Source organism: Tachypleus tridentatus, chromosome 7 (genome assembly GCF_004210375.1).
Source record: "Tachypleus tridentatus isolate NWPU-2018 chromosome 7, ASM421037v1, whole genome shotgun sequence".
Taxonomy (NCBI): domain Eukaryota; kingdom Metazoa; phylum Arthropoda; class Merostomata; order Xiphosura; family Limulidae; genus Tachypleus; species Tachypleus tridentatus.
Window position 1 is genome coordinate 107342316 of NC_134831.1, and position 17346 is coordinate 107359661.

Below are 17346 nucleotides of genomic sequence, written 5' to 3' on the forward strand. Positions count from 1 at the left end.
CAGCCATAAACATCGTCCTTACTTCAGTAATCATGGATGTAGGAAAAAATTCAAGTCTAACATTTTAGTGCAAAGTGTGAGTTTTTACTCATCACCAGTAGCCACAGGGATCACCATTCATAAACATGACTTTCTATAGCATCACGACGATGCATTTATAAACATTTAAACATTACTATGATACCACATTGTTAAAAACTACTAGACACTGGTATAAGTACTATAATATTGTTACAAATACTGGCACTTTATCATGTTTTATCATAATTATGTAATGAAATATACCTTATGTATGTGGAGACACAGTGTCGAGTGAACAAGAGTTGGAATGTCACTTCCCGACAGGTGGCTATGATCAACAAACTGAGTAAAACGTTTGCCTTTCGATCTAATTTTTTAACCAAAAATTTAATTTTTCATTTGTAATTCTGTATTGTTAATAATAATAACACTTATAGTGGTAATTAACATTAAACTGTTGTAATAGTTTCAACATTTTAAAAATTGTCTTCTTACTTTGGCGAATTTTTCATTTAGTTTAAAAACTCGTACTGGTATTTCAACTCTCCCGATGGCATCCCTTCAGATTGCTGTTATTTCAGCTTTCCCGATGGCACCCCTCCTGATTGTCAACGGGGCGGATCGCCCTTCCCCTTTAGTACACCACTTGTCTGAGATGATTAATTCGTTTGCTGATCGTTTCGTGTGTTTTCCTCATGTACTCTGCCCGTGTAAACCTTTTCTTGAACGTCATATCAATAAATTTGGCTTTATAACATAGTTTAATGTCTACGTTATCTAAATTTTAGTATTTTTAAAATGTTTAAGTTTCTTTGGAATATTATTCCCGGGGTTAAGCATGACCCACCAATTATTAATAGCATCTAGTATTTTTGAACCCGTCCTGCGGCTGTTAAAAGGTTTCTTAAGAGAGACAATCCAAACTGTAAATGTAGTCAGCATATTGAAAGAAGTATGTATAAGTAAGATCATGGAAGGGTATGTTGGTTACAAATATAATGTATAGCACTGACAAGAGAACAGGTCCCTGATGTGATATCTCTTACTTTAAAGAGTGCATTATTTATTTGAACGACCATAGCGTGGTTAGTTAGGAAACTGGATAGCCATCTAATCCCTTTGTGCAACACACGGTCGAATGCTTTGCGTACATTAAGAAAGGCCCCTATTGTGGCTTGGTTATTGTTGAATGATTTGATGAACACCGACTCTGTGAGTCGGGTTAAGTGATCTATGGTTTGTCTAAAGTCCCCAAAGGCGAATTAAAAACCTGTATAAAGAATTCAGCCGCCTGGACACGACACACGAATGTGTGTATATCTATATAGATCACATTACTGTATATTTTATTCTTTATAGTTAAATATACGTATCTTGGGGCCACAGGGCGTTGATTTACAGAGGGACTATTTTTTTCAAATAAAAGCTTGTTTTGCGTTTACTGATGTCCGGTTGTTGTTGTTTTTGAAGTTGCAATGGTGGTCAACATGGGATGGTTTTTGTTTTTGTTTTATTTTTATTATGATCAGTGAATCATGTTTTCAATTTTCTACATGTTTTGCCGATGTAAAATTCTGGACAAATATTATATGTTATTTTATAAATGACGTTGGAATTGCGTGATTTTATATAATTTTTATTTAATAATAATTTTAGTGCCGGGCTTTAGGTGAATTTGAAGTCGACAGGAATTTTGTTTGATGGAAAGTTTTGTCCAAGTGTCGATTATTTTTGAACTGATGTTTGAGAAAATTGGCAAATTGTAATATTTTTATTAGCGTCAGTTTTATTTTTCAGTCGAGTTTGAGGTTTTTGTTCTGGTGGTTATACAGAAATGTTTCAACAATGGTTAGTGAAAGTTTGTAAAATGCTGTATAGAGTTAACTACTTCGTCAATGTACTAAGTTGAACAATGTCTTGAAGCTGAGCAAGATTTTTTTTATTGTATACTAATTTTTTGTTTATTTCATGGTAAGAACTTCAGGGGATATAGAAGCCTATGTGAGTGATGCTTCAATGATTTTTTGTTTTGAAATGCGTGTTAGATCTGATAATTTGGAGGTTAGTAAAAGACAACTATTTATTATATTGGTTTTGTTAGGGTTAATGGAGTTTGTGTTCAAAAAGGGTTTATGTTTCACAGGAATGAAATCGACATATCTCTACCAGTATAATGGAAGATAAAGTGTGTATTGTATAGCTGGTTTCGATCTGGATCATAAATATGTTGGCAAGAATGGGTGAAACTGCTTAAACAATCTGTTTGAAGCAAGGTTTTGTTTTTTTTAAATGAAGTTTTAATAAAGTTTTTTCAATATCCAGTCAAGCCACCTCAAAATTTTTATTTTTTAAAAGTGGGATTCCATATTATCTATCAAGCTTCTTGTATAGTGCCTAAAGGCAGACTTAATGTACCTGCTGCACTACAACATTCACTGCTGGATCCAGCACTGTTACAACCAGGGTTATGAGGTTACTGGTTTTGTTTAGATAAAGTGAAAAGTGGGATTCAGGTAACTTATAGACACTACTATTGTTCCAGTTTATTGTGGTAAGGAAATGTGTGTGCAACATTAAACAACATTCATAAAGAAATAAATAATTCTTAATACATTCAAATACTTAATTACAAAAGTCAGGTTTGATACACTGAGAAAAGTAATGATTAATTAGGAAATTGTTATATTACCCAAATAAAAACAAACACTGGATCATACCAACAAGTGTCATGATTAAAGAAACTTACATTTGGCTGACTAAAGAATGTAAATGGCACATGTAATGTTCCTGCTCACTACATATTGTAAAGTATGACTTGGAATTTTATGTGAATAACATTAGAGAAATTATTGTGTGTCCAGTTTTATCATCATAACAAAGAATGTGCAGAAACATTAGAAGTTCTATCTGGAGGTACTTAAATTGTTACTTTATTAGGATTACAGGTTAGCTGTACTATATGTTTTAATTCATTTATAAACCTTGACAATATTACATCCTCACATCTGGAAGTGGGCCAGTCAACAAATTATGGCTTCTTTCGGTACATTTGTTATCCATATTTAAACATACAATCAGACATCAGGACAGTGGGCCAGCCAACAAATGATGGCTTCTTCTTGTACATATGTTATCCATATTTAAACATCCTCACAATCAGACATTAGGACAGTGGATCAGCAAAGAAATTATAGCTTTTTCTGGTAAATTTGGTATCTATATTTAATAAACTGTACATTAGATGACAACCAGATGTTGGTGAAGGCCCATCTGGATTTGTTTCTAAATAATTTTAAGGTCAAAATAAGTGAAACTGACTTTTTACATGTTTTATTATTCACTACCTTTCAAGAAAAACTAATAATCAGTAAATATGATATACATTTAAAGATAAACATCTCTCCTATACACAAACATACAAGAAAGTTGAGAACAAATATTAATTTTACTCAAAATACTTAAGTTTAATTTCAAATTTAAATTGAGGGACCATGAATCCTGTAGCAGACAGACAAATTTCAGTGTTTCATCTACAAAGCAGATGATCATGGTAACCTGTGGACAACCTTCATGGGAAACAGTAAGTAACAATGGTTTTATAATAGAGAAGAAAACTAAGAGATAGCACCTTTTGAAACAGAATAATAGTTAGATGACAGAAGATATTGGTGACTTATAGATAACGCCCATGGAAAACAGTAAGTAGCAATAGTCCTAGAACAGAAGAGTAAATTGGGAGATGTGATATTTTTAGAGTTTGTGGACAGACTGGTTAACACAGAATTTTGTGTTCTTAATGTAAATGGCATAGGTTATACTTTTCATTTTCTGAAAATGTATTTCTAATAGGTACTTACAACTTTCACATAAAAGCTATTATTTAGTGCTGCATCTGTACGCAAAAATAAAATTTATGCACACCACCAGCCTTTAATATCCTACTCAGTTGAAACTGACTGATTCCAGTGCACTTCTCTTTCTCTTGCAAATCATTATGGAACAAGCCTCCAACAATAGGAGTGGAACATATTCTATTGATGCACATGACTCACTTTATTCAATTCTACCAAACTATCATATTGAGTTTTGACAGAAAATGGAAGAACCAGGTGAAGGGGGGAGGTAAGTAACTATGAAAAAATGTGTTTACAGTATTGGAAAATTATAACTTCTAGGTGCCTTCATCCATGTGGGGGTAGGAAAAAGGATCATATCATTTTCATAAAAGTTCCTAAGACAAGAGGAAACCTATTATCCCTTGACCTATTAATAGGGTGCATTAATATGAAAAATTGGTAGACTGATCTGGAAACCTGACATCAGGTATCAAAAATGTTTGCTCAATGTAGACAATCTCCTTCAAATTGAAATTGACAGTCAACATAATCTGACAGTGCATATTTGAATGGTTAAAGGATACGTGTGGTCAGGTACAAGTTGCCACAGAACAGGATCTAGAAAGAAAAAAGGGAAATGTCCCTCATAATGAAGGGATATATCTACTACAAAACAACTTACCCAGTCACAGTTTCATGAAAGATGACAACAGGTGGATGACGATATCCTAATGAAGAAAAACCAGCTACCTGTAACAGAGAATGGGACATGAACATATGCGTAACCCAGTGATCAACATATAAAGGGCCTCGAAAGTTTGGCAGGGTAGGTGTGCAGGGAAAGGGGAAGGTGCATGATTTGAATGAAGACATCAGGAAGCAATGCAGGGAACAAATAGACAAGGAATAAAAGGGGTAATCAAGTCACAATCCAAACTAAATGGGAGGAAGGTGGAAAAAATCAGAGACAAAGAAGTGTAATATGGGAAAGAATCGAATTTAAGAGAAAAAAGCATGAAACATAATGAAGTAACCTATGACATGTATTAGAGATAGTCATCTGGATCCCCTCCCCTAAGAAATCTGGAATATGGTAAGAAATAAGAAAGGTGAATCACATGTAGCATATTAAAGTGTAGGTTAATAACAATGATCCAGAACAAAATAAACAAATCAAGCCAAAACAGCCAAGAAAACCAAAGTAGTAATGGCCAGGAAATATCAATCATAAATACCTGAATCGACCCACAAAACTGAGGGAAAAAAAAGAGCCTGGAATGAGAAAAAATTAATGTAGACCTATATGAATATAATTACAGCCGGGGCAAGTGGATCATGAACCAGAGACCCAAAACAAAAGAGGTAGTTAACTGGGAAGTCATAAAATATACAAAACTTCACATGGAACAGTACCACATAGGAGGTAGAGCCACTGAAAGTTAGGAAGACTAAAGGGTTACTCCTTGGGAGAAAATATCAGGATATGAAAATCAATTAACAATGAGAACAAAGCACTGGAACAATGCCCTTCAGAAGACAACTGTCAAGTGTGTTTGGGTTTAAAAATAAAAAGGAAATCTACTGTCTACCTCAAAGGGAATATGAAGGAGTGCTCCTTGGCAAGTGATATAAGCCACCACTGTCAAAAAGTTTATCTGAAACAGGATTAGTCAAACTGAAGAACAAGAAGAAGAGTGTGAAAATTGGACTGGCAAAAGTGTAAGGATGTGATGAGGATGAGACCTTTTGGTAGATGACCATTATCATGAAGCCTCCTACAGGTAGAAACACACACTCCAACATTTAGAGATGAGCATCAGGGAAGAAAAACAATCCAGAAATGGGGTAGGAAAAGGAGAAACTGACAATGTGGGAGATATGTTAACTATCAATGTATATAGATCAAGAGGGAAAGATGAAAATTAAGAGAAAAACCTAAAGTAAAGGACAGGATAACATAGAACACCTACAAATGCATTCGAGAAGGAAAATGAATAGTCTCAATGGAGAGGCTGTTTAAATAATACACATCTCAAAGAGACCACAGTGTGAGGTACACTACAAAAACTTATCCAACTGGAAAATTCTATTACCCAAACCAACTGACGAGAGAGTAGAAGAGTACGTTAACACTACCTCTGTTTGAAAGGAAATATCCAAAATTATAATTCAATGAATATTGTTAGCAAAATCCCTCAAATGTGCCCCACAAAAGACATATGGAACCAAAATAAATCCAAAGGTCAAGGCACAAAACTAATATATAATCATAAAGTGAAAGAATTGAGGATAAGAATGTGTCTTGTGGGCATTCTCAGTCCTCTAGAAATTACCTACTCAAAGATTATCAAAGATAACATATTAAACCATATTGTTATTCCATAATAAAGAGTCTTTCCATTTGTTACCTACAAGTTCCACTTTAGTCCATAACAAGTGTTTTCATTAATTAACCCCAAGAAGTGATTGAGGTCACTCTAATCAAACCAGAACCCTAATAAGCACTAAAACATGAGAAATGAAGAAATGGGCAGGTAACACATTTTAAGGATGGGAAGGTGCTGATTAAAACAAAACAATGCTTAAAAATTGAATAACATCAAAGATACTCCAAGTGATACTAAATGTACAGGAGTAACCCAAAGAAACAGATTGAGGGAGAAAAGGAACTGACTGTAAGACACTATTAGCAGTGGATGGTAAACAAACAGCAGTGTCCCACCCTAGAAGATTCTACAAGTAAAGCCACATGTGGAGGGAATAAACTGAAGATTACAAACATCTTAATATAGAAAAAAGGGACAGAAACCCCACTTAACAACTCGATGGAACATGAAAGAAAGATGCAAGAAAATTAGGAAGAAAATGTGCCTAATGATAAGCTAAGATTTAAAAGAGACGAAAAGATCATCATGAAAATGGGAATACACTGTAAAACATATCTATACAAACTGAGACAGGCCTAGCAGATTCATTGTAAAACATATCTATACAAACTGAGACAGGCCTAGCAGATTCTGCAGTAGAGGCCTGGAAGGCAATCCATGATAAGATGGAGGAAATCTGATGAGATCTAGGTAATCTAAAATTGGGTTCAGCTATTAGAGGAGGAAGGCAAAAAGGTAGGGTGACATCAGCCACCAGAAACAAATGTCATGGTAAGAAAGTACAAATTATAAATAAAATTAAATCAATGGTAAGAATAATAAGCTGTGAAGTCAAAAATTAAATAGTTGATATAGTGCAAATGTTAAGAAATTGGGTAGTTAAAGAAACATATGCATGTGATGTGTTGAAGAAAACATTTATCTGAATTATCAATTAACCCATAAATAGAACTGCATGTAAACTGAAAATAACAGATACTAAATAAGCTTAACTGAACAATACAGAACAAAGGATTTCACTAGGAACTGAAACTGAGCAATAAGTATAAACAATATTGGGAGAAGTTATTGTGGACATTGGCTCAGTGGTTCTACATGAACCAAGTAAATAGAAAGGATAAAAGATAAAAAAATAGAGAAAATGTGGTTGTCTAAAGTTAATAACATACATACAAATCATCATGTATGGAGGAAAAACAATATAGTTAATTAATGACTGATATATCAGTAAGACAAATAACATGTAATCCTAAATAACAAGAACCATGGCAAGCCTAACTGTAAGCAAACGGTATAGGAGAAAAGATGCAGCTAAGACTAATTGCAAACCTAAAGTTGACTACAAGTATTAACTAAGCTAATGAAACTTTTATCATAGAATCCAAATATTAACAATAAAATTACTCAAAAATCAAAACAGTAGAACATATTATCCTTCTAAATTCAGCAGATTGTACTTCAAATGTGGCCTTCACAAACTTGAGACAAGGCCTGACAAAAGTCAGTTCACTGGACAATCAATTTCCCAATAAATTAAGCTGAAATTCTTTCTGTGGAGTATTGCAACCTGAAGCCTGTGTGCAAATAGAACATATAACCTCCAGACTGTTAATTTAAAATTCATAATGCAAAATGAATAACCAAAAAACTTGGCAGAAACAAAAAAAAAAAGTTTTTCTGATGAAGCAACAAGTTCTTTAACCAGGTAGTAATTTAAATAATTCCACTGTGGAAGAGCTTAACAAGTTACAAATCTTACAATTGTATGAGAGAGAGTAAATATGTTGAGAGAAATTAATAAAAAAGTTATTAAAAAATACCAAAACATTTGGAGATAGCACAAACATTGTTGTAATGTGTACTGCCATCTGAGAAGTTCAACTGTATTGACAGAGGGAATTACATGCATAAACAGAGTATGCTATGGCAGATCACATGACAATATACATGTACTTCAAAAGTAAATTTCAATGGAGTGGGTGATTAAAGGCTTGTGGAATGCATAAAAAATATACTTTCTATATATAGGGTAGCACTGAACACGAATAGCAACATAAGTGACAGAAGGTGATGTACTCTAACAAAAGTTGTGTTACAGTGTACTTTGGTCTCAATCAAAACTGAGAAATCATGACAATAGCAACATAAGTGACAGAAGGTGATGTATTCTAACAAAAGTTGTGTTACAGTGTACTTTGGTCTCAATCAAAACTGAGAAATCATGACAATAGCAACATAAGTGACAGAAGGTGATGTACTCTAACAAAAGTTGTGTTACAGTGTACTTTGGTCTCAATCAAAACTGAGAAATCATGACAATATCAACATAAGTGACAGAAGGTGATGTACTCTAACAAAAGTTGTGTCATAGTGTACTTTGGTCTCAATCAAAACTGAGAAATCATGACAATAGCAACATAAGTGACAGAAGGTGATGTACTCTAACAAAAGTTGTCTTACAGTGTACTTTGGTCTCAATCAAAACTGAGAAATCATGACAATAGCAACATAAGTGACAGAAGGTGATGTACTCTAACAAAAGTTGTGTTACAGTGTACTTTGGTCTCGATCAAAACTGAGAAATCATGACACTAGCAACATAAGTGACAGAAGGTAATGTACTCTAACAAAAGTTGTGTTACAATGTACTTATGTCTCAATCAAAACTGAGAAATCATGACAATAGCAACATAAGTGACAGAAGGTGATGTACTCTAACAAAAGTTGTGTTACAGTGTATTTTGGTCTCAATCAAAACTGAGAAATCGTGACAATAGCAACATAAGTGACAGAAGATGATGTACTCTAACTAAAATTGTGTTACAATGTACTTATGTCTCAATCAAAACTGAGAAATCATAACAATAGCAACATAAGTGACAGAAGGTGATGTACTCTAACAAAAGTTGTGTTACAGTGTACTTTGGTCTCAATCAAAACTGAGAAATCGTGACAATAGCAACATAAGTGACAGAAGATGATGTACTCTAACTAAAATTGTGTTACAATGTACTTATGTCTGAATCAAAACTGAGAAATCACGACAATAGCAACATAAGTGACAGAAGGTGATGTACTCTAACAAAAGTTGTGTTACAGTGTACTTTGGTCTCAATCAAAACTGAGAAATCATGACAATAGCAACATAAGTGACAGAAGGTGATGTACTCTAACAAACGTTGTTACAGTGTACTTTGGTCTCAATCAAAACTGAGAAATCATGACAATAGCAACATAAGTGACAGAAGGTGATGTACTCTAACAAAAGTTGTGTCACAGTGTACATTGGTCTCAATCAAAACTAAGAAATCATGACAATAGCAACATAAGTGACAGAAGGTAATGTACTCTAACAAAAGTTGTGTTACAGTGTACTTTGGTCTCAATCAAAACTGAGAAATCATGACAATAGCAACATAAGTGACAGAAGGTGATGTACTCTAACAAAAGTTGTGTTACAGTGTACTTTGGTCTCAATCAAAACTGAGAAATCATGACAATAGCAACATAAGTGACAGAAGGTGATGTACTCTAACAAAAGTTGTGTCACAGTGTACATTGGTCTCAATCAAAACTGAGAAATCATGACAATAGCAACATAAGTGACAGAAGGTAATGTACTCTAACAAAAGTTGTGTCACAGTGTACTTTGGTCTCAATCAAAACTGAGAAATCATGACAATAGCAACATAAGTGACAGAAGGTGATGTACTCTAACAAAAGTTGTGTTACAGTGTACTTGTCTCAATCAAAACTGAGAAATCATGACAATAGCAACATAAGTGACAGAAGGTGATGTACTCTAACAAAAGTTGTGTCACAGTGTACATTGGTCTCAATCAAAACTGAGAAATCATGACAATAGCAACATAAGTGACAGAAGGTAATGTACTCTAACAAAAGTTGTGTCACAGTGTACTTTGGTCTCAATCAAAACTGAGAAATCATGACAATAGCAACATAAGTGACAGAAGGTGATGTACTCTAACAAAAGTTGTGTTACAGTGTACTTTGGTCTCAATCAAAACTGAGAAATCATGACAATAGCAACATAAGTGACAGAAGGTGATGTACTCTAACAAAAGTTGTGTCACAGTGTACATTGGTCTCAATCAAAACTGAGAAATCATGACAATAGCAACATAAGTGACAGAAGGTAATGTACTCTAACAAAAGTTGTGTCACAGTGTACTTTGGTCTCAATCAAAACTGAGAAATCATGACAATAGCAACATAAGTGACAGAAGGTGATGTACTCTAACAAAAGTTGTGTTACAGTGTACTTGTCTCAATCAAAACTGAGAAATCATGACAATAGCAACATAAGTGACAGAAGGTGATGTACTCTAACAAAAGTTGTGTCACAGTGTACATTGGTCTCAATCAAAACTGAGAAATCATGGTAATAGCAACATAAGTGACAGAAGGTAATGTACTCTAACAAAAGTTGTGTCACAGTGTACTTTGGTCTCAATCAAAACTGAGAAATCATGACAATAGCAATATAAGTGACAGAAGGTGATGTACTCTAACAAAAGTTGTGTTGCAGTGTACTTATGTCTCAATCAAAACTGAGAAATCATGACAATAGCAACATAAGTGACAGAAGGTGATGTACTCTAACAAAAGTTGTGTCACAGTGTACTTTGGTCTCAATCAAAATTGAGAAATCATGACAATAGCAACATAAGTGACAGAAGGTGATGTACTCTAACAAAAGTTATGTCACAGTGTACATTGGTCTCAATCAAAACTGAGAAATCATGACAATAGCAACATAAGTGACAGAAGGTAATGTACTCTAACAAAAGTTGTGTTACAGTGTACTTTGGTCTCAATCAAAACTGAGAAATCATGACAATAGCGACATAAGGTAATGTACTCTAACAAAAGTTGTGTTACAGTGTACTTTGGTCTCAATCAAAACTGAGAAATCATGACAATAGCAACATAAGTGACAGAAGGTGATGTACCCTAACAAAAGTTGTGCTACAGTGTATTTGTCTCAAAACTGTCTAAACTGAGAAAACAATGTGAAAGTACTTTGCAGCATGATTCAACTGCTTTATGAATTCCCCAAGCAGTTATAATTTTAATTTGGTACTTAATATTGACTTAAACCTTTGCATATTCTCTTGAAGGCTGACACCAGGAAAATTTCAAAAGTACAGATGTCCAACAACATTGATACATGTTCTTAGAATATCACTGTGCAGATTATTTAAATGAAGTCAGTGACTAAATAAAAACAAAAAGTAGCTATCATCTGTTATGCTGGGTGACATTTAAAAGAATGAAAATAGTCAACAATAGAAGTTGGTGAAATGGATGCTTTCAAAGATGAAGGCAAACAAGAATTAAAGACAAGTTGTCCCATTGTTGTGTGGGGACAAAACACTGTAACAAAGAACGTGTGGATATGCTGCTGAAGAAACTATCAAAACAGCAGTTTTGAAACAGTTTTACACCAGAGACCTGGAGAACTATACATCCATACTATCAAAACAGCAGTTTTGAAACAGTTTTACACCAGAGACCTGGAGAACTATACATCCATACTATCAAAACTGCAGTTTTGAAACAGTTTTACACCAGAGAGCTGGAGAACTATACATCCATACTATCAAAACTGCAGTTTTGAAACAGTTTTACACCAGAGAGCTGGAGAACTATACATCCATACTATCAAAACTGCAGTTTTGAAACAGTTTTACACCAGAGAGCTGGAGAACTATACATCCATTAGACATCAGATTTTACACCAGAGACCTGGAGAACTATACATCCATTAGACATCAGATTTTACACCAGAGACCTGGAGAACTATACATCCATTAGACATCAGATTTTACACCAGAGACCTGGAGAACTATACATCCATTAGACATCAGATTTTACACCAGAGAGCTGGAGAACTATACATCCATTAGACATCAGATTTTACACCAGAGAGCTGGAGAACTATACATCCATTAGACATCAGATTTTTTACACCAGAGAGCTGGAGAACTATACATCCATTAGACATCAGATTTTACACCAGAGAGCTGGAGAACTATACATCCATTAGACATCAGATTTTACACCAGAGAGCTGGAGAACTATACATCCATTAGACATCAGATTTTACACCAGAGACCTGGAGAACTATACATCCATTAGACATCAGATTTTACACCAGAGACCTGGAGAACTATACATCCATTAGACATCAGATTTTACACCAGAGAGCTGGAGAACTATACATCCATTAGACATCAGATTTTACACCAGAGAGCTGGAGAACTATACATCCATTAGACATCAGATTTTACACCAGAGAGCTGGAGAACTATACATCCATTAGACATCAGATTTTACACCAGAGAGCTGGAGAACTATACATCCATTAGACATCAGATTATTTCTCTCTCTTTCTTAGTGACAAGCCATTTACCAGCTCTCACGAAGAGAAACACAGCAGTTTTGTCATTTAAATGTGAAATTAGTGGTGACAATAGTGTAGAAATGTCACCTCAGTTGAACTTTATCTTATACAAGGTAGTGGAGAATGTTTACTTCAAGTAAGTTGTCAACCTTATGAGAGTTTAACAAGATAATGAACTTGTACTCCACAATTTACATTTATTTGTGCATTTACTATTTAGTGACATGTAGAAGTTAAATGAATAAAAAATAGAAAGAAAGATGTGTAGATATTGTTTATGTAGCACTCAAGAGTCAGAAGCTAGCTTTAAAACTAACCTTGTTGGTTTTTAAACCATAAGACTGACAAAATTATTTTTAAGTGTTTACAGCAAGACATCTTTCTAGAAGACATTCCAAAGACACTCTGGACACTTCTATACATTATTGACCACAATAAGAAACTCATCTAGTCTGTTGAGTTTTGTAGATAAGTTACATGATTTCTCTTAGCATGGATAAGTTAACCATGAAGTTTCAACTAGTTATTGAGACTACAAAAGATTAAGTGTACTTCTACAAATAGACGATGTCTTACAGCTTCAACTAGCTGTGACCATACTAAGCTGAGAAGCAACACAAAAATTTGATGAAGTTAGCAGTCGGGATCACAGACAAAAGATATAAGGTTTCTTCAAACAAAACTGATATCTGTATGTGCAAGACAATGCAAAAGATTGCTGTAACTCAGGAAGTCAGTATATATTGATATGGTAATGTTTATGATAGGTTTTTATTTACAAGAAAAACTGCCAAAAAGATGATTGAATAAAAACCCATGATTTTGTTTAAAAAACATTAATATTTGTGTTATATTTTCTTTCACTATTATGTGTAAAACAACAATAATAACGAACTCTAAACCAAGGCCTTTCAAAACGTAAAACTTTAATCATAACGAACTCTAAACCAAGGCCTTTCAAAACGTAAAACTTTAATCATAACGAACTCTAAACCAAGGCCTTTCAAAACGTAAAACTTTAATCATATAATTTCAGTATGCTCCCAGTGAAAAAAATATCTTTAGAAAGTGTTCAAGTTAGTTTTTTTCTTGTTTTCTCAAAATCACAAATTTATAAAACAATGTGTTATATTTTCACACACACAACACATTTATCAAACATTATGTTTCCAAATGGGTATAATAAATGATAACATGAAAAGTCAGTTTCATTCATACAGCTCTTGGTTGACCTTTAAAATTACCTTAAACATCAAAATATAAATAGGCATCCACCTATAAGTTGATTATCCAACGTAGAGTTGATTAAGTCAGGTTTACCACTTTTAACAATATGAGCTATCAAAACATCTAGCCATCTTTGCTGGTTATGTCTGGTTGCTAAGAACCACTACAATTTTATCTTAAACTGAAGGATGTGATGCACATAACTTCATAACAATCACCAGTCAACATTATTAGAAGTCTTTCTTCAATTGAAAAGTTGACACATGTTGACTCCCAACAGTCCCAGCAAATAGTTCAAAGGCAATATTTAATTAAACACTTGATAAACCATATTTATTGGCTATGTTGTGAATCTCAGTTGGGTTGTAATTTCCTGACGCTTTTACAAATTTCAATAGGTATTGTATCACTGAAAAGAATAAAAGAATTTATATGTACAGAACAAAGAAAGATGTATATAAAATAACTTACATGAGAAGAAATAGACAAGAGTATATATACATATTATGATTATAGCAAAATGTAACAGTTTATATATAGCATGTAAACAGAAAGATGTATTGACAAGAGTATATATACATGATTATAGCAAAATGTAACAGTTTATATATAGCATGTAAACAGAAAGATGTATTGACAAGAGTATATATACATATGATTATAGCAAAATGTAACAGTTTATATATATAGCATGTAAACAGAAAGATGTATTGACAAGAGTATATATACATATTATGATTATAGCAAAATGTAACAGTTCATATATAGCATGTAAACAGAAAGATGTATTGACAAGAGTATATATACATATGATTATAGCAAAATGTAACAGTTTATATATAGCATGTAAACAGAAAGATGTATTGACAAGAGTATACATACATATTATGATTATAGCAAAATGTAACAGTTTATATATAGCATGTAAACAGAAAGATGTATTGACAAGAGTATATATACATATTATGATTATAGCAAAATGTAACAGTTTATATATAGCATGTAAACAGAAAGATGTATTGACAAGAGTATATATACATATTATGATTATAGCAAAATGTAACAGTTTATATATAGCATGTAAACAGAAAGATGTATTGACAAGAGTATATATACATATTATGATTATAGCAAAATGTAACAGTTTATATATAACATGTAAACAGAAAGATGTATTGACAAGAGTATATACACATATTATGATTATAGCAAAATGTAACAGTTTATATATAACATGTAAACAGAAAGATGTATTAATGCCAACATGTAAAACAAGAATATTTAGAAGGAAAAACTGGTTAGGAACCACACAAGAGATGTCAACACATCTATGACAAAACCATAAAAATAATCTTATAACAAAATGTTTCGAGGAATCTGGTAAAACAGCATACAACCATTACCAGCATATCTGAAAGGAATTTCTAATACGAATAAATTGGAAATTACAAGGTTCATTACATTCCAATCATATATGAATATCTAACCATCCACATAATAAAGTACAAGCAAATACCACACACTAGTAATAACAAAATCATCACTTCAAAATCATAAAAAAATATTTGTCCATATAATTAAACATCAATAAATACCATGTTGGTAATGTTCAACAGAGTTCAACACTTCTAAACCTTACAGAAATATCTAGCCACCCACATAACCTAAGATTATCACATTATAAGGAGACTTAAGAAATGATAATTTCTAATGATACAACAATAAAACACACATACATTCTTACATTTCTTTAAAAATTAAAACATCTTTAGTTGAATATGCCTCACATGTACACATTACAGGATTGAATTATATACCTTCTAAATCTTCAGATGACAAAAACATCACAAGCGTGTTAAATCTGCCAATTTTTGTCAAGTTTTTCAAGTACGGTAAAACATCCAGGTGCTCTCTGTAATGAATAAAATTACACTTAAACAAAACTAAAAATAAGATCATGGATAGCCTACAAACACAAAAACTAAAAAATTACTTGTGAGCAGAGAAATAAATTAAGAGTAATATAAAACCTATTGAATTCATACACAATATCTCAAACACTGTTAACGTTCTCACTACAAGATTAATCACAGGAACAGACCTCAAACATATTGTGTTTGTTGTAGTTTTCATACTAATAATTTTAATACGAGTATCTTCATAAAATTTGGCAGATGTTTAGTATATATTACAAGTTTTGTAAACAATTAGATTTGTTATTGAAGCATGTTTACTAGATTTATTTTTGAATATGTACATCATATATCTATATATTAAAGTGCTATGAGATTTCCATGTCAAGATTTAGAATACTTTTCTCCATCTCAAAAATCCCAAATTTTGTGTAATCTCTAAAACCTCCTAACTAAATGTGAAATACAATAAAACTTTACATTTTATCTGTTATTTTCTCTACTCTAACTTTATAGGAGGTTGGTCAATCTGAACAACTCCATAACCACCATAAAATGAAGTTAAAAGTTATCCTTTTTTGATTTCTAGAATTACTTCAAATTGTAATATGAAGCTAAATATGTTTATCTTAACAGCTTACCGAACATACAGCTCAAATTATGCTATCACATAACACACAAGCTACTCACGAACATACTTCATGAGAATTATTATTTATTTATAACTAATATTTAAAAAATTCCTATTTTACATATTTCTTTTTTATTAACTTTTATGTTAACAAGTAAATAATTCACATAAAAACAAGAAAAATGTTCTTACCTGGATTTTGTTGATGATGACAACTAACTGTTTTATACTAATAGTAGCAGTACATTGAATAACACACAGAACAATAACAATGTCCCATAATTATCATACATAGTTTTCCTGCTTTCTAATTATACGAAAAGAGCCATTAGGTACTCAGCTAAGCTTGTCAATGTGTTTCTGGAGAAGAGGTTGAAGAGAAACCAACAATTTTGTATACAGGAAACAACATAATGTGATACATTGTCTAATAGATGAAAACCTTGGTTTTACATTGGTTATAAATACAATAGCAGTGGATGTTGGAGAGCACTATTGACAACTTTTGAAAGAAAGGATGTGTTGTATGCTCTAAGACTCATCAGTGTTGACACACAGGAATCATCCATTGTTTCTCTTCCTTCCCTTGTAACACAATTCATATTGTTTGTTGGGTCCTTTTAAGGTATGAAATTGTGGCCTACTTTTGCTTTTTTGACCTGGATGGGTGTCATGTACACTATATAACTCATTTTGTGACTAATGCTGTGTACCCCTTGAATATAATACTACCACAGATTTCTGACATAGCAATCTTATAAACACAGTATCATGTTTACTGTGACTTAGGCCATGACTGACCCATGTTAAAACACTTCATTCTTTATCAATATTAATAAGTACAACTGTACAATTTTTTCTACCCTTAAGAAATAATTTAAGCTCTATAATTTTACAAAAATAG

At 32.8% G+C, this 17346-nt stretch overlaps 1 protein-coding gene across 5 annotated transcripts in view; it reads right to left on the bottom strand.

The window, feature by feature from the left end:
- spag (RNA polymerase II-associated protein spaghetti) overlaps window positions 1-17346 on the bottom strand; it is a 59750-nt gene that overhangs the window by 2256 nt on the left and 40148 nt on the right. For 3 of the 5 annotated variants that reach the window (XM_076513452.1, XM_076513449.1, XM_076513453.1), the window contains 2 exons: window positions 15716-15810; window positions 286-14307 (listed from right to left, as the gene is read on the bottom strand). In XM_076513452.1, coding sequence (XP_076369567.1) covers window positions 14210-14307; window positions 15716-15810 — 193 coding nt within the window. In that variant the 3' untranslated portion in view covers window positions 286-14209. The remainder of the gene's footprint in view (window positions 1-285; window positions 14308-15715; window positions 15811-17346) is intronic. The other 2 variants (XM_076513450.1, XM_076513451.1) reach the window with 2 other exon arrangements.